The sequence below is a fragment of the Pristiophorus japonicus genome, chromosome 4 (assembly GCF_044704955.1).
Source record: "Pristiophorus japonicus isolate sPriJap1 chromosome 4, sPriJap1.hap1, whole genome shotgun sequence".
NCBI lineage: Eukaryota > Metazoa > Chordata > Chondrichthyes > Pristiophoridae > Pristiophorus > Pristiophorus japonicus.
This window is the reverse complement of record NC_091980.1, coordinates 117,370,458-117,397,862: the sequence shown is the minus strand read 5'-3', so window position 1 is coordinate 117,397,862 and position 27,405 is coordinate 117,370,458. Positions and strand designations below refer to the sequence as shown.

The 27,405-nt window shown below is 45.2% G+C and overlaps 1 protein-coding gene across 1 annotated transcript in view; it reads left to right on the top strand.

Moving 5' to 3' along the window:
- The window catches only part of LOC139262484 (cytochrome P450 26B1-like), a 49,824-nt gene that overhangs the window by 17,815 nt on the left and 4,604 nt on the right, over window positions 1–27,405 (top strand). Inside the window, exons 5-7 of the mRNA XM_070877665.1 lie at window positions 9,814–9,969; window positions 10,562–10,843; window positions 13,692–14,037. Coding sequence (XP_070733766.1) covers window positions 9,814–9,969; window positions 10,562–10,843; window positions 13,692–14,037 — 784 coding nt within the window. The remainder of the gene's footprint in view (window positions 1–9,813; window positions 9,970–10,561; window positions 10,844–13,691; window positions 14,038–27,405) is intronic.

Genomic DNA, 27,405 nt, shown 5'->3' with positions numbered 1-27,405 from the left:
TGCCGAACAAAACCTTTGAAGAGCTCAGCAAACTAATCGGTGAGCACCTCAAACCGGCGAGCAGCATACACATGGCCCGACACAGATTCTATACCCACCGACGTCGTGAAGGACAGAGCATACCGGACTTCATTGCAGACCTCCGGCGTTTGGCCAGCCTCTGTAAGTTCACAGATGCCTGCAGGGGAGAGATGTTAAGGGACTTCTTTATTGAGGGCATCGGTCATGTGGGGATGTTCCGAAAGTTAATTGAGACCAAGGACTTGATTTGGAAGCGGCGGCGTTGATGGCTCAGACTTTCAAAGCAGGTGAGGAGAAAACCAAAATAATATACGCGCGCAATTCTGCCTCCAACGCGGCGGGGGATCAGGGAGTCAATATCCTAAACGTGACTTAGAGCCCCGCGGCAGGCAAGGGCAGTTCAACACACCTCAGGCAGCAATAGACCCCAGAGTAGGTTTTCAACAGAGACAGTGGCAGGCTGAACGGACATTTACGCCATCACAGTGGACAATGCGGTCCGGAATGGGGCCATTGACACCCACTAACAGGGTACTCAAGAGCAGTCAAAGGGAAAATCAGCGAGGAATGCCGGGTCATAGCTCCTTTGTTCACAACAATGGGAATCTCAGCTCATGCTGGAGGTGTGGGGGCAAACACTCTGCCAGGACTTGCAGGTTTCACCAATTTGTCTGCAGAAATTGCAACCTCAGTGGCCATTTAGCTCGAATGTGCAGGAAGCCTGTAACCAGGCTAATTTACGGGGCGGATGGACCAGAAGAGATGGTCTGTGAGGCAGGATGACTCTTGGGGCAAATCAATGGACGCTGAAGTTCAGCGGGTTCATGTGGCAAACATTCACAGCTCATATACCAAAACACCACCAATGATGATGAAGGTTTTATTAAACGGCACCCCTGTACGCATGGAGCTGGACACTGGGGCCAGCCAGTCACTCATGAGCGTTCAACAATTCGAAAAGCTATGGCCACTCAAAGCCAGTAGACCCAAACTAGAACGCATTGAGACACAACTACGGACGTATACCAAAGAAATCATTCCAGTACTAGGCAGTGCAATGTTGGCGGTCACACACAATGGATCAGTGAACCAGCTGCCGCTCTGGATTGTCCCAGGCAATGGTCCCGCACTGTTGGGGAGGAGCTGATTAGCTGAGATGAACTGGAAATGGGGGGATGTGCACGCAATGTCATCTGTGGAGCGAAGTTCGTGCTCACAATTCCTACAACAATTTGAGTCACTATTCCAACCTGGCATCGGGACTTTCAAAGGTACCAAAGTAGTGATACGCATCACCCCGGACTCCAGGCCAGTGCACCACAAAGCCAGAGCGGGAACAAACTGAGAGTGAATTGGACTGTTTGCTGAGAGAGGGCATCATCTCGCCCGTTGAATTCAGCGACTGGGCGAGCCCCATCGTTCCTATCCTAAAAGCGAATGGTTCTGTCAGGATCTGTGGCAACTACAATGCCACGATCAATCGGGTGTTCCTACAAGACCAATACCCGCTCCCGAGAGCGGAGGATCTTTTCGCCACGCTGGCAGGCGGCAAGCTGTTTACCAAGTTGGATCTCACTTCAGCCTACATGACCCAAGAACTGGCCGACGAATCTAAACTACTGACCACCAGCACTACGCACAAGGGACTGTTCGTTTACAACAGGTGCCCGTTTGGCATTAGATCAGCGCGATTTTTCAAAGAAACATGGAAAGCCTGCTCAAATCCATTCCTGCAACAATCGTGTTTCAGGACAACATCCTCATCATGGGTAGTGACACCGAGGAACACCTCCACAACCTGGAGGAGGTGCTACGCCGACTGGACCGGGTAGGCCTGCGACTCAAGAAGTCTAAATGTGTGCTTTTGGCTCCTGAGGTTGAGTTCCTGGGCAGGAGGGTTACTGCAGATGGGATTCAGCCCACCGAATCCAAAACAGAGGCGATTCGACGAGCGCCCAGGCCCTGCAACACATCGGAGTTGTGTTCATTCCTGGGACTCTTGAACTATTTCGGGAACTTTCTGCCGAACTTAAGCACGCTGTTGGAGCCGCTTCACGTGCTCCTGCGTAAGGGTTGTGATTGCTTTTGGGGAGACTGTCAAGAACGGGCTTTCAATCGGGCGCAGAACCTACTTTGTTCAAGTAAGTTATTGACCCTGTACAACCTCTAAGAAGTTGGTTCTGACATGTGATGCATCGTCCTATGGGGTTGGGTGCGTGTTGCAGCAGAGTAATGCTGAGGGCCAACTACAACCTGTGGCTTATGCTTCCAGGTCGTTCTCTCAAGCAGAACAGGGATATGAGATGGTTGAGAAGAAGGCACTCGCATGTGTCTATGGTGTAAAAAAAATGCATCAGTACCTTTTTGGCAGGAGGTTTGAATTAGAAACAAGCCGTTAACATCCCTGTTGTCAGACAGCAAGGCTGTCAATGCCAACGCATCAGCTCGCATACAGCGATAGACTCTCAAGCTGGCTGCTTATGATTACTCCATCCGGCACTGGCCCAGCACTGAAAATTGCGCTGACGTGCTCAGCAGGCTTCCACTGGCCACCACCGAGGGGGCAGCGGAACAAAGCGCTGAGATGGTCATGGCCGTTGATGCCTTTGACAGCGCAGGCTCCCCCATCACAGCTCACCAGATCAAAATCTGGACAAACAGAGATCCTCTCCTATCTCTGATTAAGAAATGTGTCCTGACTGGGGATTGGGCGCCCGCACACGGAGCATGCCTCCTAGGAGGTCAGACCGTTTCACAGGCGGATGGATGAGCTCTCCATCCAAGCTGACTGTCTACTAGCTGGGTAGTCATGCCCTAGAGGGGCAGGGAGGCATTCATCAGGGAACTCCACAGCGAGCATCCAGGCATCGTGCTGATGAAGGCCATTGTCCGGTCACATGTTTGGTGGCCGGGAATTGATTCAGACTTGGAACACTATGTTCGCAGGTGCACGACGTGTGCCCAGCTGGGTAATGCCCCCAGGGAGGCCCCGCTCAGCCCGTGACCCTAGCCCACCAGGCCACGGTCACGTATTCATGTAGATTACGCGGACCCGTTCATGGAAAAAATGTTTCTCATTTTGTGGTAGATGTGTACTCGAAATGGATCGAGTGCATCATTTTGAATTCGTGCACGACATCCACCACTGTGGAGAGTCTACGTGCGGTCTTTGCAACCCACGGCTTGCCGGACATCCTTGTTAGCGATAATGGCTCATGTTTCATGACCTACGAATTCCGGGAGTTCATGTCGGGTAATGGCATCAACCATGTCAGGACAGCCGACCGTTCAAGCCGGCCTCCAATGGCCAGGTAGAACGTGCGGTCCAAATCATTAAACAAGGCTTGCTCAGGATTCAAGGACCCTCCCTTCAATGCCGCCTATCGCATCTCCTGCTGGCCTCTCGATCCCGACCGCACTCGCTCACGGGGGTCCCGCCCGCTTAGCTACTTATGAAATGAACACTCAAAACTCGTTTGTCCCTCTTTCACCCAGTCCTGACCAACATAGTTGAGGGCAAGCGCCAGTCCCAAAATGAGTACCATGACCGAAATTCAAGTGGGAGATGTATAGAAATAAATGACCCCGTATTTGTCCTCAATCACGCCGTGGGGCCCAAATGGCTTGAGGGTACTGTAATAGACAAAGGGGGGAACAGGGTCATCGTGGTTAAACTTAACAATGGGCAGATATGCCGTAAGCATCTGGACCAAGTAAAAAAAAAGGTTCAGCATGGACATTGAGGAACCCGAGGAAGATCATGAGATGGTATTCACACCACCGCCAGTGAACGAGCAACAAGAACATTCAGCAGCATGCACAGTCCCGGCGGTCAGCCTGGACAGGCCGGAATCACCACAGGTGACAGACACTCATGCCAAGGCTCAGCAACCAGAGCCCCAACTGCGGCGCTCCACGAGGGAGTGTAGACCACCTGAAAGATTTAACCTATGATCCCAATAAGACTTTGGGGCGGAGGTGATGTCATGTATGTAACCTCTATGTAACACCACTGCAATACTGTACATACTTAAGCAATGCACACCTTGACCACAGGGGCTGAACATGTGGGAGACACTCCTTACCTGGTCATCCAGGTATATAAAAGGAGGTCCCATGCAGGGTCATGACTTCTTGGTGCTGTGAATAAAGGTTCAGGTCATAAAATGACCTTGTCCATAGAATGTGCCTCATGTGGGTTTTGTGCCATTGAGTAAGGACATTACAAAAACCAAAACTGCATGCAGTATTCCAGGTGTGGCCTCACTAATACCTTATATAGCTGTAATAAGACTTCCCTGCTTTTATATTCCATCCCCTTTGCAATAAAGGCCAAGATACCATTGGCCTCCCTGATCACTTGCTGAACCTGCATACTATCCTTTTGTTTTTCATGCACAAGTACCCCCAGATCCCACTGTACTGCAGCACTTTGCAATCTTTCTCCATTTAAATAACAACTTGCTCTTTGATTTTTTTTCTGCCAAAGTGCATGACTTCACACTTTCCAACATTATACTCCATCTGTCAAATTTTTGCCCACTTACTTAGCCTATCTGGGTCCTTTTGCAGATTTTTTGTGTCCTCCTCACACATGACTTGGATGAAGGGACCAAGTGTAATGTAGCCAAGTTTGCTGATGATACAAAAATGGGTGGGAAAGCAAATGGTGAGGAGGACATAAAAAATCTGCAAAGGGATATAGACAGGCTAAGTGAGTGGACAAAAAAATTGGTAGATGGAGTATAATGTGGGAAAATGTGAGGTTATCCACTTTGGCAGAAAAAATGGAAAAACAAATTATAATTTAAATGGAGAAAAATTGCAAAGTACTGCAGTACAGAGGGACCTGGGGGCAGGGGCGGGGTCCTTGTGCATGAAACACAAAAAGTTAGTATACAGGTACAGCAAGTAATCAGGAAGGTAAATGGAATGTTGACTTTTATTACAAGGGGGATAGAGTATAAAAGCAGAGAAGTCCTTCTGCAACTGTACAGTGTATTGGTGAGGCCACACCTAGAGTACTGCATGCAGTTTTGGTCTCTGTATTTAAGGAAGGATATACTTGCATAGGAGGCTGTTCAGAGAAGGTTCACCAGGTTGATTCCAGACATGAGGGGGATGACTTATGAAGATAGGTTGAGTAGGTTGGGCCTATACTCATTGGAGTTCAGAAGAATGAGAGGCGATCTTATCAAAACTTATAAGATGATGAGCAGGCTCGACAAAGTGGATACTTTGAGGATATTTCCACTCATAGGGAGAAATAAAACTAGGGGGCATAGTCTCAGAATAAGGGGCCCCCATTTAAAACTGAGATGAGGAGGAATTTCTTCTCTCAGAGGGTTGTAAATCTGTGGAATTCCCCGCCCCAGAGAGTTGTGGAGACTGAATCATTGAATATATTTAAGGCGGAGATAGACAGATTTGTGAGCGATAAGGGAATAAAGGGTTATGGGGAGCGGGCAGGGAAGAGGAACTGAGTCCATGGTTAGATCGGCCATGATCTTTTTAAATGGTGGAGCAGGCTCAAGGGGTCAAATGGCCTACTCCTGCTCCTATTTCTTATGTTAACTCAGTAGGTAACTATGGAAACCCATGCCATGTTTATCCTACTGAGAGAACAACACTGTTGTTGTTTACTTGTGTGCATAACTGTCTTGAGGCCAAATGTTTGTAAAGCAAGAGTTTAGAAGAGCATGCCAAGTGGACACAGGCCCACTCGCTCATTCTATTGGCAGGTCATGAAATGGTGGCATGGAAAGTGGCAACTGCACAGCCAGCACGCTTAAACGTAAGACTGGGGCATCAATTCTGACAAATTTTCCTAGGTCAAATGGCAAATTCCAATCTCTCTGAACTGACTGTGAAATTCCAGTTTCCTTAAATTGTGGTAGTAATGCATTGTTTAAGTGTACAAGCACCTACTTTATCACTGCAATACCAACCCTGTATTAAAAACTTTAACATATAAACCCATTTCTGTAACCTCTTTCAGCCCTCCAATCCTCCAAGATCACTGTGCTCCTCCAATTCTAATCTCTTGAGTGTTATGTCTTTAGATGCTCTGATAATGACTCCACGAGGCAATGTGTTGTACTTGAACTGTAGTGACCTTAGTCCTTTATTGATAACTCCAGAGTGAGAATCACATCTGGTGGCTTGCCTTTTATACTAGGCCTGGCACACCTGTACAGGTAACCTACAAGTCTCCCACTGCGGTGCCCTCTGGTGGCACAACTTGTAATAGTACAAGCAGTAACCATGTAGGATACATAACATCGAGCATCCCCAATTTTCATCACTCCATTAGTGGTGGCCTTGCTTTCAGCTGCCAAGGCCCTAAGCTCTGGTATTAGCTCCCTAAACCTCTTCGCCTCTCTTCCTCTCCTCCTTTAAGATACTCCTTAAAACCTACCAAGTGCCTTGCGATGCTTTACTATTTTAAAGGTGCTATATAAATGCAAATTATTGTCTTGTCAATAAAACTTAATTTCTGCTCACTTTTTTTTACATTTTCTGTCTCTTCCCCACTCTGTCATTTTCATTATTTTAAGTTTAAGAGTTTAAAAGTATTTCCAAATTATTTTTTTTGAAGTTACGCAGATTGATAAATAGATTAAGATTTGATTAAAAGTTATAGAAAAAAAGTTCTCCAAGTTGATTAAAAATATAGAAATTTTCCCGTGAGGGCTTATGGAGTGCTCTCCTTCATTTTTGATGCCCCCAAAAGTTTGTCAACATCCTTCACCTGCTCCACGACGACACGCAAACCGTGATCCTTACCAGCGGTTCCATTACAGACCCAATCCACATCCGGACTGGAGTCAAACAGGGCTGCGTCATCGCTCCAACCCTCTTCTCAATCATCCTCACTGCCACCTCACAGTCAACAAGCTCCCTGCTGGAGTGGAACTAAACTACAGAACCAGTGGGAAGCTGTTTAACCTATGTCGCCTCCAGGCCAGGTCCAAGATCACCCCAACCTCTGTTTGTCGTCTGCACACATTCTGAGGCTGAACTCCAGGATATAGTCGATGTATTCACCAAGGCATTTGAAAGCATGGGCCTTACGCTTAACATCCATTAAGATAAAGGTCCTCCACCAGCCTGTCCTCGCTGCACGGCACTGCCCCCCAGTCATCAAGATTCATGGCGCGGCCCTTGACAATGTGGACCACTTCCCATACCTCGGGAGCCTTTTTTTCAACAAAGGCAGACATTGATGCGGAGATTCAACATTGCCTTCAGTGCGCCAGTGCAGCCTTTGGCCGCATGAGGAAAAGAGTGTCCGAAGACCAGGCCCTCAAATCTACCACCAAGCTCATGGTCTACCTGGCCGCCCTCCTATATGGATCAGAGGCATGGACGATGCACAGAAGAGACCTCAAGTCGCTGGAGATATAGCACCAATGATGTCTCCGCAAGATCCTGCAAATCCCCTGGGAGGATAGGCGCACCAACATCAGTGTCCTCGCCCGGGCTAACATCCCCAGCATTGAAGCACTGACCACACGCTGGGCAGGCCACATAGTTCACTTGCCAAACACGAGGCTCCCAAAGCAATTGCTCAATGTGGAGCAACTTCATGGCAAACGAACCAAAGGTGGACAGTGGAAACGTTACAAGGACCCCCTCAAAGCCTCCCTGGTAAAGTGCAACATCACCACTGACACCTAGGAGTCCCTGGCCAAAGACCGCCCTCGATGAAGAAAGTGCATCCTGGAGGGCGTTGACCTCTTCGAATCTCAATGCCGCGAGCGTAAAGAGATCAGGCGCAGGCAGCGGAAGGAGCGTGCGGCAAATCAGTCCCACCCCCCCTTCCCCTGACGAATGTCTGTCCCACTGTGGGACTGTGACATGGTCTGTGGCTTTTGCATTGGACTGTTCAGCCACCAAAGGACTCACCTTGGGAGTGGAAGCAAGTCTTCCGCGTTTCTGAGGGACTGCCTATGATGATGATGATTTTAATTATCTTGGCCTTATTTGGGTCTTAACTTCTATCTAACATAATGTCCATTGCTCTCTCTATTCAACAGCTTTTTTTCTTTAAAACAAAGTTTCAAGCACTTCCCTCCTTGTTTTGTGCTGTTTCCAGGTCCCACTGTCCATTGGAGGTGGACGTGTCATCACAAGGCTAAGAAGTAAAACAATCACCAGGGTTCCCATTCCCAACCGATGCTCAGTTATCCCTGTGAAAGTGTATGTGTGTTGACAGAATTGGACATGGTTATGAATACAATGGTCTGCCAGTGCCCACTATCCAGGCTCACAAGGGCAAAAGGGCCAGTTGGTGAGCTATTCGAGGGCTGTCAGTCCATGTAGAACCATATATAAATGAGCGTTGAAAAGTGAGCCTCCAGTACTGGAGTATCTGTATATTGCTACAGTAACTGCTTCCTTTCACTAGGTTACAGTAGTGCACTGTATAAGCATGCTAGCATCTATATTCAGAAACTGAGTACTGCAAAATACAACAGTCCACTACTCACTGCACTTGGCCAACTTCATCATTTTGTAACTTTAAACAGACATATTATGCAAACAGATGAATAGCAAATTCCAAAAAGGATTAGCGGCATCAGAATGTAACACCTTTGCCTCAATCCCCAATCCAGTGACTCCATCATATAGGGGTAGAGATTGGACATCATTGTATCTATTTTATGGCATAAAATGGGCGTGAGGTTGAATTTTCAGGGTCTTGCATCCCAAGAACACCTGACCCGTCCTTGCATGCGCTAATGAGGGGCCTAACGTCAGCCTCAGGACCCCTCTGCCAAATTAGGCTGCCCTGAGTGGAGTAAACGTCAGATGTGGATGTGAGCATAATTCTCTCAGCCCACCCCTCCACCTCACTCCCTCCCCCACTGTCCTCCCCATTTCCGGGACTTACCTGAGGCCGACTGTCGGTGAGAAACTGACCTAAAATTGGATTCTTCTGTCAGCTGAGCTGTCTGTAGAAGAGCGACAGGCACCGGCAGCTTTCCACGAATATGTAAATGAGGCCCGAAGACCGATTTGCAGCGATCCGTGGGCTACGGTCTTTGCAGGAACAATCGCTGCATCCATTTGGCAGTTCAGAACTGGCCTAAACTAGTTTCTAATCTAGGCTGACGTGTCAGTGCTATAAGTGAGGGAGTGGTGCATGCTTTCATTTGAGACATTAAACTAAGGACCTGTCTGCCCTCCCAGGATGAGATGTTTAACCGAGGCCTTGTCTTCCCTCTCAGGTAGATGTAAAAGACTCCGTGGCACTATGTTGAAAGAGAGCAGTGGGGTTATCCCCGGTGTTCTGGATAATATTTATCCCTCATCCAGCATCACCAAAACAGATCACAGAGATGCTGCTGTGTGCAATTTGCCTGCTGTAGTACCTGTATTACAACAGTGACTACAGTCCAAAAGTACGTCATTGGCTTTCAAGCGGTTTGTGATGTCCTGAGGTTGTGAAAGGCGCTATATAAATGCAATCTTTCTTTTTTTTTCTTTATAATGCTGCTGTAAAATGATAGCCTTTCTTCAAAGTTCCCTCTATCTCTAATGGGTAAGCCATGAAATACCAGACAGTGAAACTTAGACTCAAACTTCAACATTGAGCAGTATAGCCTTTATTGATAGAAAGAAGAAAAATCACAAGGGCCTTCTCATTCTAGAAAGCAAGGTCTCTGTTGGCCGATACCGGGCACCGTCAGTGTTGGCCATGGCAGTCTATGACTGAGACCATACCAGACTACCCAGCTAAAATAGGAAGTAAAAATATGAAATTCATGAATCGTTCTCTTACTCCAGGGTATAAAAGCTCGGGACAAACTGCATCAATACTTTGAAAAGACCATAGAGGATATGCTTCAGTTCAGTCACTGCAAAGAGTACTCAAATGCTCTTGGTATCCTGATAAAGAGCAGTAAAGAAAATGGGATGGAGATGAGCATGCAGGAACTGAAGGTAAGAATTACTGAACTTGCAAGCCAGAGTTCATAATCAGGTTTTTTTTAGGGGAAGTGGGGGAGATTTTGATCTCAACATCAGCTTTAGAGGGCTAGGAAATTGACTTTTTGCACCCAGTATAAGAGTCAGGAACTTCCAGATCAGGTCTAGCACAGAGGTTACACGACGGGTAAAGCTGTATCTTCCCTCCTAACCTCAAAAAAATGCCCCTTCCCGCACCCCCCCATGTGCGATTTCAAAAGAAATAAGTTGAATTTATACCAACAACAGTTCAGCTTTGACTCAGTTGAAAATTAGCATATACTTGAATGTTATGGTCAGTCAGGCCTCCTCCCTGGTTTGTTTCCAATAAAGTGAGCGGGATTGATTCAAGTCTCACTGAGACAACTGCCTTAACTGCAGCAGTCTAGTGACATCTACTGGCATAAAATCATTAGATCATGTGAAAATGGAAACTTCTGATGCATTCCTACTAAAATAAATGGCATTTTCAAGTCACTAAGAACAAAAATGTACCCGTTGATCCATTATAATTTCAAAATGGCCAATTGCCATCTTAGTGCTGAAAAGTCTGATTATTTCATTGCAGGAGGCCATGGTGGAGTTGATGTTTGCTGCCTATGCCACCACTGCCAGCGCCGCCACTTCTCTCATCCTGCAGCTGCTGAAGAATCCAGCTGTCCTTACCAAGCTGAGGATGGATCTCCAGACCAATGGATTCTGGCCTGAAAGTGCCACAAAGGAGGACATGCTGCGTCTTAGTGAGGTCACCCATCTGCAGTACCTGGATGGTGTAGTAAAGGAGGTGCTGAGGCTGCTACCCCCTGTGTCTGGAGGATATCGGGTGGCACTCCAGACCTTCGAGCTGGGTGTAAGTTGGTTTATTTAAAAGTTAACTCCTGTGAAGTGCCTTGGGCTGTTTTACGATGTTAAAGGCGCTATATTAATGCAAGTTGCTGCTGATCTTCACAGATGATTGGTGTGGAATTCAAGTCTAACTTGATTTAGAGGGGATTTAGAAAATTTGGAATGTTGATTCTGTGCCATCTACCTCATTCCTTGGGAGAGAGGGGATGAAAGTGATATTGCCATTCTCTACCCACTTTCTAGGCAGTACGAGAAAGCATGGTCAATTCCTCCGATTACCTGAACAAAGTCAATAATTCTGTGTGGGGAGTTGTGCTACTGAACCAAAGTGCTATCACGCTATTAACTACACTTGGTGCCCGCCCCGAAGATCTTTTTTCTTTCTTTTTCATAAAGGTGCCACAATTTCTTAAAGTATGTTCATTGCGCCCAGAGCGTCCGACTGTGTTCACTAAAATAAGTCGAATGCCTTTATCAGAATTATCTCCCATTTCTCATTTTACTGGATATTGTAGCTGATCCAAGTTGTTAATTTGCTGGTGAACAGAAAGATAATTTGATGCAGAATGATACCAGGGCTTAAAGAGTGAAATTATGAGGACAGGTTGCATAAACGTAGTTTGTATTCCCTTGAGTATAAAAGATTAAGTGGTGATCTGATCAAGGTAGATACAGAAAAACTATTTCCTCTGATGGGGGAATCAAGAACAAGAGGAAATCATCTTAAAATTAGAGTTAGACTATTTAGAAGGGAAATCAGGAAGCATAATAAAAAGATGGAAGTTTCTCCCCCAAAAGGCTGTAGATGCTGAGACAATTGGTGCTCTCCAGTTTGAGATAGTTTTCCGTTAGGAAAGGGAATCAAGAGATTTGGAACAAAGGCGGGTAAATGGAGTTGAGGTACAGATCAGCCAATATCTAAGTGAATGGCAGAGCTTGCTTGAGGGGCTGAATAACTTACTCCTGTCCCTATGTTTCTATGGGATCGAATTTCATGACAACCTGCCAACGCCCAATTGCCACCCAAAATACAGCTAAGATTCCCAAGATTATCGCCGGCGAAAACTTCCCCCAAAAAAGAAAAAAACGCCCAGCAAAATAAATGGGCGTTGCACCCTGATTCTTGGTGTAAAAAGTGGAATATAGGGTCGATTGGGCGGTCCCTAAAGAAAATGGACGATAAATTAAAAAATCACTAAAAATTTACCCCGAGGCTGCGGGTTGGGCCTAGGAACAGAAAAATACTAAAAATATTTTTTCAAAAAACAGAACATAAAAAATTATTAAAACATTCTCAAGACCCTTTTAACCTAAATCACCAGAACAGAATTTTAAAATAATGAGTAAACAACCAATTACTAACCTTTTTTTTGCAGAGCTACTCACCTACCGCTCAGCTCTGCTGATTCTCGTGGGCGTTTTTTTTCATACTTACCTACGCGTTACCGCTGAGCCAAATATTGCATCAAGGCGATCTGAGGACGATGCACGCCGGCGGTCCGCTCCCCAGCGGTACCTTGAAACCGCCGGCGTAACTCAGATGGGCAATTTCTCGCTGACCTGGTTATTGCCCACAATGGCCAATACCGTCCAGAAACTGGGCGGAAAGCCAATGGAATTTCTAGTCCTATGTTCCTGGAAAGGAAAACTTGTTTTTGCCCAATGTGTATCCATCTAGTCTTGATTTGATGTGTATGTGTCAAAGTGCAAAAAGACTGTTATTTTGCATAACCAGCAGGGAACAGGACCATGTATTCAGCCTACAGCATTGAAGCTGTTTCTTACAGAGAATGAACATTCTGGTTTACTAAGCTGCAGCACAGTACTTCTCTATTTATTTATAAATATACAAAAGACCTCTCCCAGTTTGCCCCTGCTATACCACCACACGACATCTAAAGATTGGACCATTTTATTCAACTGTCAGCCCATGTGCTTAGTGGTTCCAGCTAACTCTGGTTTCAGAGGCTTCCCGCGGGCAATTGCCTCCGACCGGAGAATTTTTCTGAAAATACCTGGTGGTCCTGGAGGAGCATGAGATTCCGTTGGGGAGGCCTTCTCTTCCTGCGCTGTGAAGCATGCTCCCATCCTCAAGGTTCCCACGCTGAAGATGCAGTCACATGTGACTGCTCAAGTAGTCAGGTAAAGTATTCTCAATTAATAGCAATGAGAACTCCGTATCTACGAGTTCTCATTGCTATTAATTGAGAAAAAAAAACTCAAACACAATAACACCAAATAAAAAATAAAAAAACACACCTCACATAATTAAAATTAATTGAAATTAAAATTAATAAATATCTTAGAGAAATTTTTTTTCCGAGTTTTTAATAAGTTTTAAAAATTATGCTTTAATATAAATTTAACATAGTGAAAAGGGTTTTTAAAAATAAAATGTGTATTTTTAATTTTATTTTATGTTTTAAGTGTGTTTTAAGACTCTTATGCCTGTAAAAGTAGGCTATGCGCCTGCTTTAATCAGGCGCAAGAGTTTTGAGGACATTTGCTGGACAAGATATGGGTAAATACCGCAATCTTGCCCGTACAAATATCCTCACTCCCAAAATGCAGAGGATCTGTTAAGCTCCAGCTTGACAGATCAGAAAAGCCAGTTTTCAGTGCAAGATTTTCCAATGCCTTCCGGGGTCCGTAGAAACTCCGTACGGACCTGGGGAGGCTGGAATTTCTCTTATTTCATGTGAAATCGTGCAATATCAATTTTAAAATACATTGGTGGCTTTATTGCAAAAGGGATGCCATGAACAAAGTAGACATTGAAGTGCTTGTGAGAGAGAGCGAGAAATGGACAAATATATAATCATGCCAATACTATGCTTTTGTTTCTATGACAGGGTTTTCAGATCCCCAAAGGATGGAGTGTGATGTATAGCATCCGAGACACGCATGACACTGCCCCTATTTTCCAGGATCCCGAAATATTCAATCCAGATAGATTTGCCAAAGATCAAATGAAGGACAAGAATGTACGCTTTCAGTACCTGCCATTTGGTGGAGGTGTGAGACGGTGCCTTGGCAAAGAGCTTGCCAAACTCATCCTCAAAGTCCTTGCTATTGAGTTGGCCAGTGTCAGTCATTGGGAACTAGCCACCAAAACATTCCCCAAGATGCTGATGGTGCCGATCGTTCACCCGGCTGATGGACTAAAAGTGCAATTTTCATCTCAGCTTTGCAACAAGAGTAAAGTTGCTGAGATTAGCTTGTAACAGTTAGATAAACTCACAATCAAAGCTGAGAAACATTTACCTTGTGGTATGATTGATTGTTTATATCCAATCGTGTGATAAATAATACACTGTCATGTTAGTAATGCAACTTGCAAGCAACATTTTTAATTCCATTAGGATTCACAAATGTAATATTGTGGTATTGAGAACATACTTTAACGTTGTGCTGCTCATACAAAATTACCATCATGAATCTCACTCATTGCTGTGGAATTCATATGATAATGGCATTAAACTCTTTTTTCTGTGGAGAAAGGTAATTTTTTATTTATACCCAGTGCCAACATTGAACTCTCCCAGGTCAAAAGTAACGTAAGTTAGACGCAGAGTAGAGCTTCCACTACATTTTCTCAAGCCCGTGCGTCAACATATTCCGAAGAGTACTCCCATTGTAAAGTGTGAGCTTTAGAGTTTACACATCAGCCAGTCTCATGAATTGAAAATGCTAATTTAGTGCCAAGTTATGAACCGTTTTACAACAAATATACATTCTTTTAAGGCACAAAAACCCCACAGGAAAAGTGGTCCCACCGTGGCTAAGAAGAGAAGTTAAAGATAGTATTAGATCAAAGGAAGAGGCATAATGTTGCCAAAAAGAGCTGTAAGCCTGAGGATTGGGAGGATTTTAGAATTCAGCAAAAAAGGACCAAGAAATTGATAAAGAAAGGGAAAATAGAATATGACAGTAAACTAGCGAGATACATAAAAACAGATTGTAATAGCTTCTATAGGTACATAAAAAGGAAAAGATTAGCGAAAGTAAAGGTGAGTCCCCTACAGGCTGAGCTAGGAGAAATTATAATGGGGGAATAAGGAAATGGCAGAGAAATTAAACAAGTACTTTGTGTCTGTCTTCATAGAAGAAGACGCAAAAAACCTCCTGGAAATTCTAGAGTACCAAGGGTCTAGCGAGAATGAGATACTGAAAGAAATTAGTATTAGTAAAAAAATGGTACTGGAGAAATCAATGGGACTTAAAGCCGACAAACTCCCTGGACCTGATGACCTACATCCTAGGAAGTTGAAAGAGGTGGCTATCGAGATAATGGATGCATTGGTTGTCATTTTCCAAAATTCCATAGATTCTAGAACAGTTCCAGCGAATTGGAAGGTATCAAAAGTAACCCCACTATTTAAGAAAGGAGGGGTAGAGAAAACGGAGAAATACAAACCAGTTAGCCTGACCTCAGTAGTAGGGAAAATGCTAGAATCTATTATTAGCGACGTGATAATAGGGCACTTAAAAAATATTAATAGCATTGGGCAGAGTCAACACGGATTTACAAAAGCGAAATCATGTTTGACGAATCTGTTAGAGTTCTTGAGGTTGTAACTAGCAGAATAGATAAGAGGTAACCAATGGATGTGGTGTATTTGGATTTTCAGAAGGCATTCGAGTACGGTGCCACACAAGATGTTATTAAACAAACTTAGGACTCATGGGATTAGAGGTAATATACTAGCGTGGATTGAGGATTGGTAACGGACAGAAAACAGGGAGTAGGAATAAACGGGTAATTTTCAGATTGGGAGACTGTAACTAGTGGGGTACCGCAAGGATCAGTGCTTGGGTCTCAGCTATTCAGAATCTATATCAATGATTTGGATGAGCGGGCTAAATGTAATATCATCCAAGTTTGCTGATGATAAAAAGCTAGGTGGAAATGTAAGTTGTGGGGTGGATGCAAAGAGACTTCAAGGATATATAGACAGGTTAAGTGAGTGGGCAAGATCATGGCAAATGGAATGTAATGTGAAGAAATGTGAAGTATCCACTTTGGTAGGAAAAATAAAAAATGTTGGTGTTCAGAGGGACCTGGGTGTCCTTGTACACAAATCACTGAAAGTTAACATGCAGGTACAGCAAGCAATTAAAAAAGCAAATGGTATGTTGACCTTTTTTACAAGAGGATTTGAGTATAAGAGTAAAGATGACTTACTGCAATTATATAGGGCCCTGGTGAGATCACACCTGTGATATTGTGTACAGTTTTGGTCTCCTTACCTAAGAAAGGATATACTTGCCATAAAGGGAGTGTAACGAAGGTTCACCAGACTGATTCATGGGGTGGGGGAATAGTCCTATGAGGAGAGATTGTGTAGACTGGGCCTATATTCTCTAAGTTTGGAAGAAGTCTCAGAATAAGGGGTTGGCCATTTAGGACTGAGACGAGGAGAAATTTCTTCACTCAAAGGATGGTGAATCTTTGGAATTCTCTACCCCAGAGGGCTATTGAGGCTCAGTTGTTGAGTATATGTAAGACAGAGATCGATAGATTTTTAAATATTAAGGGAATCAAGGGATATGGGGATAGTACAGGAAAATGGAGTTGTGGTAGAAGATCAGTCATGATCTTATTGATTGGCAGAGAAGGCTTGATGGGCCGAATGGCCTACTCCTGCTGCTAATTCTTCTGTTCTTATGTTTTCTACTGTAGACCCTGAGCCTCACTCTAGGAACTGGGTTGAGACATTCCAAATTGATTCCAGGTCAGAGTCTGGCACTAGAGACAAACAATATTTATCTTATTAGCCTGGGTTGAACCCACCATGCTACCTAAACCAATTCTTTCTAAAAGTTGTTTAATGCTCTCACTATCAGCTCTGTAGTCTATCTCTCGATCAGTGGAGTGAATCAGGCTGCAGGAAGATTTAAAAGTTATTGAGACCTTGTTTCAACTCACATCCCAAGATTGAACATCGTACTGTGGTAGTTGTGTCAATCCCCTTTGAACTTATGTGTGAGTGTCAGATATGTTTCATAAAGCGTGCTGTAGAGCAGAGTTTTAATAAATGCTCAGTTATATTGAATTATGATCTGAATCCAGATTATCTGTGACAAACAGAAGTTACCTGTTGGTCTGTCCTTGAAGTGATTGCCTACTTTTATCTATCTGTGATGTTAATTTATTTGTATAACCGGAAGAAGATTAAACCTTATGTGCAAGATTCTTGTATCATTATTTTTCCAGTATAGAATATTTAACCATATTGAACTGAAATAAAACTGCACAACACTTAAAGATAAAAGAAGGTAAAATAACCCAAGAACAATATACCTCTTCCATCTAGCTCATTTGTTTCCAAAATCTGCATGGGTTATTCTCAACTCTTTCTGTGCTGGTGTCAAGCCTGTTTCCAGTCCTCTTTGGATCTGAGCATGGCGCCGGAGGACTGGAGAACTGCTAATGTGGTATCCTTGTTTAAGAAGGGAGAAAAGGATAGGCCGAGTAATTACAAACCTGTCAGTCTAAACTCAGTGGTGGGAAAATTACTGGAAAAAATCCTGAAAGACAGGATTAATTAGGGACAGTCAGCACGGAATTGTTAAGGGAAGATCGTGTTTGACTAACCTGGTTGAATTTTTTGAGGAGATAACCAAGAGAGGCGATGAGGATAGTGCGCACAATGTAGCAAAACTTTTGATAAAGTCCCACATGGTAGACTAGTCACGAAGGTTAAAGCCCATGGGATCCAGGGCAAAGTGGTTAGTTGGATCCAAAATTGGCTTAGAGGTAGGGAGCAAAGGGTAATGGTTGATGGATGTTTTTGTGACTGGAAGGATGTTTCCAGTGGGATTCCGCAGGGCTCAGTACTGGGTCCCTTGCTTTTTGTGATATATATATATATAATTTAGATTTGAATATAGGGAATATGATTAAGAAGTTTGCAGATGACACTAAAATTGGCTGTGTGGTTGATAATGAAGAGGAAAGTTGGACTGCAGAAGAATATCAATCTACTGATTAGGTAGGCAGAGCAGTGACAAAAGTAATTTAATTCAGAGAAGTGTGAGGTAATGCACTTTGGGAGGGCTAATAAGGAAAGGGTGTGCACATTAAGTGGTAGGCCACTTAATAGTATAGATGAACAAAGGGACCTCGGAGTGCCTGTCCACAGATCCCTGAAAGTAACAGGCCAGATGGATACGGTGGTTAAGAAGGCATATGGAATGCCTGCCTTTATTGGCCGAGGCGTAGAATACAAGAGCATGGAGGTTATGCTTAAATTGTATAATACTCTGATTAGGCCACAGTTGGGGTACTGCGTGCAGTCCTGGTTGCTGTATTATAGGATTGCACTAGAGAGGGTGCAGATTTACTAGGATGCTGCCTGGAATGGCGGATCTTAGCTATGAGGACAGATTGAATAGGCTGGATTTGTTCTCATTGGAACAGAGGAGGTTGAGAGGAGACCTCATTGAGGAGTACAAAATTTTGAGGGGCCTGGATAAAGTGGATAGCAAGGACCTATTTTCATTGGTGGAGGGGTCAATTACGAGGGGGCATAGTTTTAAGGTGGTTGGGGGAAGATTCAGAGGGGATTTAAGGGGGGGGCTTCTTCACACAGAGGGTTGTGGGGGTCTGGAACTCACTGCCTGGAAGGGTGGTGGATGCAGAAACCCTCACCACATTTAAATGGTGTTTGGAAGTGCACTTGAAGTGCCATTACCTGCAGGGTTACGGACCGAGAGCTGGCAAGTGGGATTAGACTGGATAACCTCTTGTAAGTACTGCAGGGAATCGAATATGGCCAGGGTGATCTCCTGGACTAGTTTTGATTGCCTGGATGGGCCAGAGAGGAATTTTCCCAGATTTTTTTTTCCCCAATTGGCCTGGGTTTTTATCGATTATTTGCCTCTCCCAGGAGATCACATGGCTCGGGTTGGAGTGGAGTGTAGAATGTTTCAGTGTAAGGCGTGTCACAGTTGTGTGGGGTGGATTGGTTGGGCTGGGTGCTCGTTGCCTTTCCGCCATTGTTCATTGTTCATGGGTTTACATGTAACCTTCAGAGATGCTGACTGAGGGCCGAGTGGCAATTTGTCAGCCGGCGCAGACACGATGGGCCGAAATGGCCTCCTACTGTATGTTTCTGTGTTTCTATGTTTCGAAGCCTGTTCATCCTGTTCATTTACTTTGTATTGGAGCAAAAACTTGAAGGTTTTCCTCATCCACTGACCATAGTAATAAGTAGAATGCAAGTGAACTGAACATCTTGTATAGGGCATTGTGAAAGTTTAGTCAAGAAGAATTCTGTAGAAAAGGTATGATCCTACAAAACTATTTCTTCTGTATAGTAAAGGGACATGTTTACGAATGAATGGAGAGAAAAGCACTGGCAGCACACCCTCTATTTCCTAATATGAGGTGAGTAAAGCTTGGCAGTATACCATCATAAACACTCCATGCACTCAGTATACCCTCCTACAGCCTTTATACATTCAATATACCCCCATAATCCTTCCATACCCCATGTAGAAAAGCAAATTATAATTTAAATGGAGAAAAATTGCAACGTGCTGCAGTACAGAGGGACCTTGGGGGCCTTGTGCATGAAACACAAAAAGTTAGTATGCAGGTACAACAAATAATGAGGAAGGCAAATGGAATGTTGACCTTTATTGCAAGGGGGATAGAGTATAAAAACAGAGAAGTCCTGCTGCAACTGTACAGGGTATGGGGAGGCCACACCTGGAGTACTGTGTACAGTTTTGTTCTCCGTATTTAAGGAACAATATACTTGCATTGGAAGCTGTTCAGAGAAGGTTCACCAGGTTGATTCCGGAGATGAGAGGGTTGACTTATGGAGATAGGTTGAGTAGGTTGTGCCTCTACTCATTGGAGTTCAGAAGAATGAGAGGTGATCTTATCGAAACATATAAGATAATGAGAGGGCTCGACAAGGTAGATGCAGAGAGGATATTTCCACTCATAGGAGAAACTAAAACAAGGGGGCATAGTCTCAGAATAAGGGGCCGCCCATTTAAAACTGAGATGAGGAGGAATTTCTTCTCTCAGATGGTTGTAAATCTGTGAAATTCTCTGCCCCAGAGAGCAGTGGAGGCTGGGTCATTGAATATATTTAAGATGGAAATAGACAGATTTTTGAGCGATAAGGGAATAAAGGGTTATGGAGAGCAGACAGGGAAGTGGAACTGAGTCCATGATCAGATCAACCATGATCTTATTAAATGGCGGACCAGGCTCGAGGGGCCAAATGGCTTACTCCTGCTCCTATTTCTTATGTTCTTTTGTTCTTATGTATCCCCTCGTATAATCTCCATACACCTAACATACACTCCTATGCACTCCATATACTTCCATTCCCTCATACACCTTGTACGCACTCCATAGACCCCAAATACCCGTGTACACCCTTCATACATCCAGTATTCCCTCATACAGCCACCATATAATCCGTTTATCCTTGTATCTGATCTGCATACTCACATACCCTTCATTCACCAGTATACCCATCATACAATTTCCTTAGACCCCTGAAACCCTTATACACTCACTTAGATGCGGAATATCCTCATGCATCCTCCATACATCCTGTACTCATTCATACTGCCTCCAAACATCCTACATAGACTTGTATGTCCTCCATGCACTAATCCTACAATCTACATATACTCAATATACCCTTGTACAGTCTTCCGGCTGTGGTACTGAAGGCTCGTGCTCCAGAACTAGTCGCACCCCTCGTTAAGCTGTTCCAGTATAGTGACAACACTGGCTTCTCCCCAACGGTGTGGAAAATTGCCATGGTCTGTCCTGCAGGGCAAATCCAACCCAGCCAATTACCCGTCCTATCAACCTACCCCCAATCATCAACAATGTGGTGGAAGGAGTCAGCAGCAATGCTATCAACAACAACTTGAATTTATATAGCGTCTTTAACATAGTGAACCATCCCAAGGCGTTTCACAGGAGCATTATGAGATTAAAAATTTGACACCGAGCCAAAAAAGTAGAAATTAGAGCAGATGATCAAAAGCTTGGTCAAAGAGGTATGTTTTAAGGAATGTCTTGAAGGAGGAAAGAGCGGTGAAGAGATGGTGAGGTAGAGGTAGGGAGTTCTAGAGCTTGGTTGAACAATTATAATCAGGGATGCTCAAGAGGGCAGAATTAGAGGAACGCAGACATCTTGGGGGTTTGTGGGGCTGGAGGAGATTACAGAGATAGGAAGGGGCGAGGCCATGGAGGGATTTGAAAATAAGGATGAGAATTTTGAAATCGAGGTGTTGCTCAACCGGAATGTAGGTCAGTGAGCACAGGGATGATGGGTGAGTGGAACTTGGTGCGACTTAGGACACGGATAGCCGAGTTTTGGATCACCTCTAGCTCACGTAGGGTAGAATATGGAAAGCCAGCCAGGATTGTGTTGGAATAGTCCAGTCTAGAGGTAACAAAGGTATTGATGAGGGCTTAGGGCTTCAGCAACGGATGAGCTGAGGCAAGGGCAGTGACGGGCGATGTTATGGAGTTGGAAATAAAGTCTTAGTTATAAGAACATAAGAACATAGAAATAGGAACATGAGTAGGCCATGTGGCCATATGGCCCCTCGAGCCTGCTCCGCCATTCAATAAGATCATGGTTGATCTGATCATGGACTCAGCTCCATTTCACTGCCCATAACCCCTTATCCTCTTATCGTTTAAGAAACTGTCCATTTCTGTCATAAATTTATTCAATGTCCCAGTCTGGTTCAGCCTCAGACAGAAATTGAGGAGAGGGATGGAGTCAGCAGCTAGGGAACGGAGTTTGTGCTGGGCACCGAAAGCAATGGCTTCGGTCTTCCCAATTTTTAGTTGGAGAAACTTTCTGCTCATCCAGAACTGGATGTCAATCAAGCAATCTGACAATTTAGAGACCGTGGAGAGGTTGAGAGAAGTGATAGTGAGATAGAGCTGGGTGTCATCAGTGTACATGTGGAAAATGATGCTGTGTTTTCAGGTGATGTCACCAAGGGGCAACATGTAGATGAGAAATAGGAGGGGGCCAAGGATAGATCCTTGGGGGACACCAGAGATAACGATGCAGGAGCAGGATGGGAAGCCTTTGCAGCTGATTCTCTGGCTACAATTAGATAGATAAGAATGGAACCAGGCAAGTACAGTCCCACCCAGCTGGACGATGGTGGAGAGGTGTTGGAGAAGGATAGAGTGGTCAACCGTGTCAAAGGCTACAGACAAGTTAAGAAGGACAAGGAGGAATAGTTTGCCTTTGTCACAGTCACAAAGAATGTAATTTGTGACTTTGATGAGAGCCGGTTCGGTACTGTGGCAGGCGCGGAAAGCGGATTGGAGGGATTCAAACATGGAATTGCGGGAAAGATGGGCACGTATTTGGGCACTTACTGCCGAATAAACTGCTCACGGAGGTTTGGGTTCCATCAGGACCACTCGGCTCCAGACCTCATTCTAGCCTTAGCTCAATGCACACAAGAGCTGAATTCCAGTGGCGAGGTGAGAGTGAGACTGCCCTTAACATTAAGGCAGCATTCGGTCACATTTGGCACCAAGGAGCCCCAGTAAAACTGAAGGAGATGGCTTACAGTAGTGAGAAGAGTGTTTGTAGAAAGTGTGCACATGAACATATTTGGCAGGTTTCTATGTTTGTATTACCCATGAATGTTTGACGAACTGAATTTAGTTCTGATAAATCCCTGTTTTTAATTTATTTTGCTCTAAGACCTTAAAGGCGGAAGGGTGGGGGTGGGCTCCATGGTAACAGATGTCAATGTAAGGATCATTAGAGAACCATCAAGGAAATACTATGGATTGGTGGAACAGATGGACCAAAGGTTTTCTCCTGCCTGTAAACATTACGAAGGATTAGCAACAGTGTTGCAAGTGTTAATTTTCAATTGAGTCTCAGCCCATGAGAAAGTTCAACGAACCTTCTTCTAGCTCTATTCTGCAGCATGTAAGTAGTTAGCAATATTGGGACTGCAAGTACAGGTCCCATTAATTTTTCTGTCCTAAAATGTCCTCAGAAATGTTCAGATGTCCACAAAACATTCATACATTTACTTTGAATTGAACTCAATGCTCTTATAATCTCTAATATATTCAAAACTCCTTATAAACTGCTCACAAATCACTTTTAGACTGCTAGCAACGTCACACAACATTTTCTTCAAGAATCAGCGATTTTTAAAAATGGCGCACATACTGCTGGAATAAGATCAGGTAAGTGATGTGTTTTCTGAGTGGTATTTTTTTGCAGGTAGTAAAAATGGGTGGTTTGCTGAATTTACTGCCAGCGGTAATTTTGAGCAGTATTTGGGCGGTACATATGGGCGGGCAGTTTCGTTCATCGCCGGCGGTAATTGAGTGCTGAAATTACCGCTGGCGATTTTTGGGCAGCAAGTGGGCGGTAAATGGCGGTAGTTTCCACACTTGGGCGGTAAACTGTTTCCGGGTGGTAAATGGGTGGTAAATGGGCGGTAAATGGGCAGTAAATGGGCGGTAAATGGGCAGCAAGGTGTGGAAATTCCAGCCTAATGTTCTTTGGAGATTAAGGAGAACATTAACATTTTTATATATGGAAAAGGCAAGTCATTGCACATGGGGACTCCAAGCCAAGTGAAAGTCATGAGGGGAGGACAGGAGAAACCTGGAGCAAGGCACACAGATTTAACTTTGGTCCCCTTTATGGCAAAGATTCTATCATCAATTGCACATAATTTAATTCCTTTTAATTTCTTATTCTGAAAGTGTTGTGTATCTGTAAAGCATGCACTCCCATGTTCCGCCACCAAGGAGTGCATCCCCTGAAGTCCCAAGGGATCCCAGCATCCCTTGGGAGCACTGTATATAAGCCGGCCCCTTAGGCCTGTTCCTCACTCTGGAGTGTCTTAATAAAGACTGAGGTCACTGTTACTTTAACCTCCCTATGTGCAGTCTCATCTGTGTTAGGAACACAATAACTGGCGACGAGTATACGAATCCAACGCAAAGGTGCAACAACCTGTGGGCATCCTGGAGAAGTTCTCGTAGGGTGAGGACTGGGAAGCCTATGTCGAACGGCTAGACCAGTACTTTGTTGCCAACGAGCTGGACGGAGAAGGAAACATTGCAAAAAGGAGAGCGGTCCTCCTCACGGTCTGCAGGGCACCGACCTACAGCCTCATGAAGAATCTTCTGGCTCCGGTAAAACCTACAGATAAGTCGTATGAGGAGCTGTTTACACTGGTTCGGGAGCATCTTAACCCGAGGGAGAGCATGCTGATGGCGAGGTATCGGTTCTTCACATGCCAGCAATCTGAAGGTCAGGAAGTGGCAAGCTACGTCGCCGAGCTAAGGCGACTTGCAGGACAATGTGAGTTTAATGACTACCTGGAGCAAATGCTCAGAGACTTTTTTGTACTGGGCATTGGGCACGAGACCATCCTACGAAAACTTTTGACTGCAGAAACACCATTGCGATAGCACAGTCCATTGCGATAGCTCAGGCGTATATGTCCACCAGTGATAACACCAAACAAATCTCTCAGCACACAAGTGTTAGCAATGTTCATAAATTAACTGGAACTATGTTAGCGAGCAGAAATGTACCAGGCAAGTGCCAGCAGGCCTCAAGTGACCCTGATGACTCAGAGTCCACAACAAAGGATGAATGCAAGGCAATTCACACCTTGTTGGCATTGTGGAGGCTTCCATTCAGCCTATTCATGCCTCTTCTAAGGGTATGTTTGCAATAACTGTGGAACAATGGGACACCTCCAACGAGCTTGCAGACAAGCTGCAAGCTCTGCAAAACCTGCTAACCACCACATGGCAGAGAAAGATCGGTCCATGGTGGATCAAAGCAATTTCGAGCCTCAGAGAGGAGGCAAATGCTGAAGTACACGGGGTGCACACATTTTCGACGAAATGTCCACCTAAATGTAAAAATGTAAAATGCTAAATGTAAAATTGAATGGTTTACCCGTAGCCGTGGAACTGGACACTGGCGCTAGCCAATCCATCATGAGTAAAAAGATGTTTGAGAGACTGTGGTGCAACAAGGCACTCAGACCAGCCCTGAGCCTTATCCACACAAAACTGAGAACGTACACCAGAGAGCTTATCGCTATCCTGGGCAGTGTCATGGTCAAGGTCACCGACGAGGGCATGGTGCACGAACTGCCACTCTGGATTGGCCCGGGCAATAGCCCCACATTGCTTGGAAGGAGCTGGCTGGGCAAAATCCTCTGGAACTAGGATGACATCCGAGCGCTATCACATGTCGATGAGGCCTCATGTACCCAGGTTCTGAAGAAATTTCCTCCCTTTTTGAGCCAGGCATTGGAAACTTTTCCGGGGCGAAGGTGCAGATCCACTTGGTCTCAAAGGCACGACCCATTCACCATAAGGCGCGAGCGGTACCTCACATGATGAGGGAGAGAGTGGAAATCGAGCTGGACAGGCTACAACGCGAGGGCATCATCTCCCCAGTGGAATTCAACGAGTGGGCCAGGCCGATTGTTCCAGTACTCAAAAGTGATGGCACGGTCAGGATTTGCGGCGATTATAAAGTAACTATTAATCGTTCCTCGCTACAGGACCAATACCCGCTACCTAAGGCAGACGACCTATTTGCGACGCTGGCAGGAGGCAAGACGTTCACCAAGCTCGACCTGACTTCGGCCTACATGATGCAGGAGCTAGAGGAGTCTTCGAAGGGCCTCACCTGCATCAAAACGCACAAGGGACTGTTCATTACAACAGATGCCCGTTTGGAATTCGGTCGGCTGCAGCGATCTTCCAGAGAAATATGGAGAGCTTACTCAAGTCGGTACCACGCATGGTGGTTTTTCAGGACGACATATTGGTCACGGGTCAGGACACCGTTGAGCACCTACAAAACCTGGAGGAGGTTCTCCAGTGACTTGATCGCGTAGGGCTGCGGCTGAAGAGGTCGAAATGCGTCTTCATGGCAACAAAAGTGGAGTTTTTGGGGAGAAAGATCGTGGCAGACAGCACTCGGCCCACAGATGCCAAGACAGAGGCTATCAGAAACGTGCCCGGGCCACAGAACGTCACGGAATTGTGGTCATTCCTGAGACTCCTCAACTATTTTGGTAACTTCTTTCCGGGGTTAAGCACCCTCTTAGAGCCCCTACATGTGTTATTGCGTAAAGGTGAGAACTGGGTATGGGGAAAAAAACAAGTAATTGCTTTTGAGAAAGCCAGAAACATTTTATGCTCCAACCAGCTGCTTGTATTGTATAACCCGTGTAAAAGACTTGTGCTAGCATGTGATGCGTCGTCGTACGGAGTCGGGTGTGTATTACAACAAGCTAACGTTGCGGGGAAGTTGCAACCTGTCGCCTATGCCTCCAGGAGCTTGTCTAAGGCCGAGAGGGCCTACAGCATGATTGAGAAAGAGGCATTAACGTGTGTGTTTGGGGTGAAGAAAATGGTTCAGTCCCTGGAAACCGATCATAAGCCCCTCATATCCCTGTTAGCTTAAAACAAGGGGATAAATACTAATGACTCAACCTGCATACAAAGGTGGGCACTCGCGCTATCAGCGTATAACTATACCATCCGCCACAGGCCAGACACCGAGAACTGTGCGGATGCTCTCAGTCGGCTACCATTGCCCACCACGGGGGTGGAAATGGCGCAGCCTGCAAACTTGTTGATGGTGGCGCAGCCCGCAGACTTGTTGATGGTCATGGAAGCATTTGAAAATGATAAATCACCTGTCACGGCCCGCCAGATTAGGACTTGGACCAGCCAAGATCCTCTGCTGTCCCTAGTAAAAAACTGTGTACTGCATGGGAGCTGGGCCGTTGAAATGCAAGAGCTAATCAAGCCTTTCCAGCGGTGAAAGGACGAGCTGTCCATTCAGAAAGACTGCCTGTCGTGGGGTAACCGCGTAGTGCTACCCAAAAATGGCAGGGAGATGTTCATCTTGGATCTCCACAGCACACACCCGGGTATAGTAATGATGAAAGCGACAGCCAGATCCCATGTGTGGTGGCCCGGTATCGACTCTGACTTAGAGTCCTGTGTACGGCAATGCAGCGTATGTGCTCAGTTGAGCAACGCGCCCAGAGAGGCACCACTAAGTTTGTGGTCCTGGCCCTCCAGACCATGGTCAAGGATCCATGTCGACTATGTGGGCCCGTTTCTCGGTAAAATGTTCCTGGTGGTGGTGGATACTTTTTCAAAATGGATTGAATGTGAAATAATGTCAGGAATCACCGCCAGCGCCACCATTGAAAGCCTGAGGGCCATGTTTACCACCCACGGCCTGCCTGACATACTAGTCAGTGACAACGGGCCATGTTTCACCAGTGCCAAATTTAAAGAATTCATGACCCGCAATGGGATCAAACATGTCATCTCGGCCCCGTTTAAACCAGCCTCCAATGGGCAGGCAGAGCGGGCAGTACAAACCATCAAACAGAGCCTTAAACGAGTCACAAAAGGCTCACTCCAAACCCGCCTGTCCCGAGTACTGCTCAGTTACCGCACGAGACCTCACTCGCTCACAGGGGTGCCCCCGGCTGAGCTACTCATGAAAAGGACACTTCAAA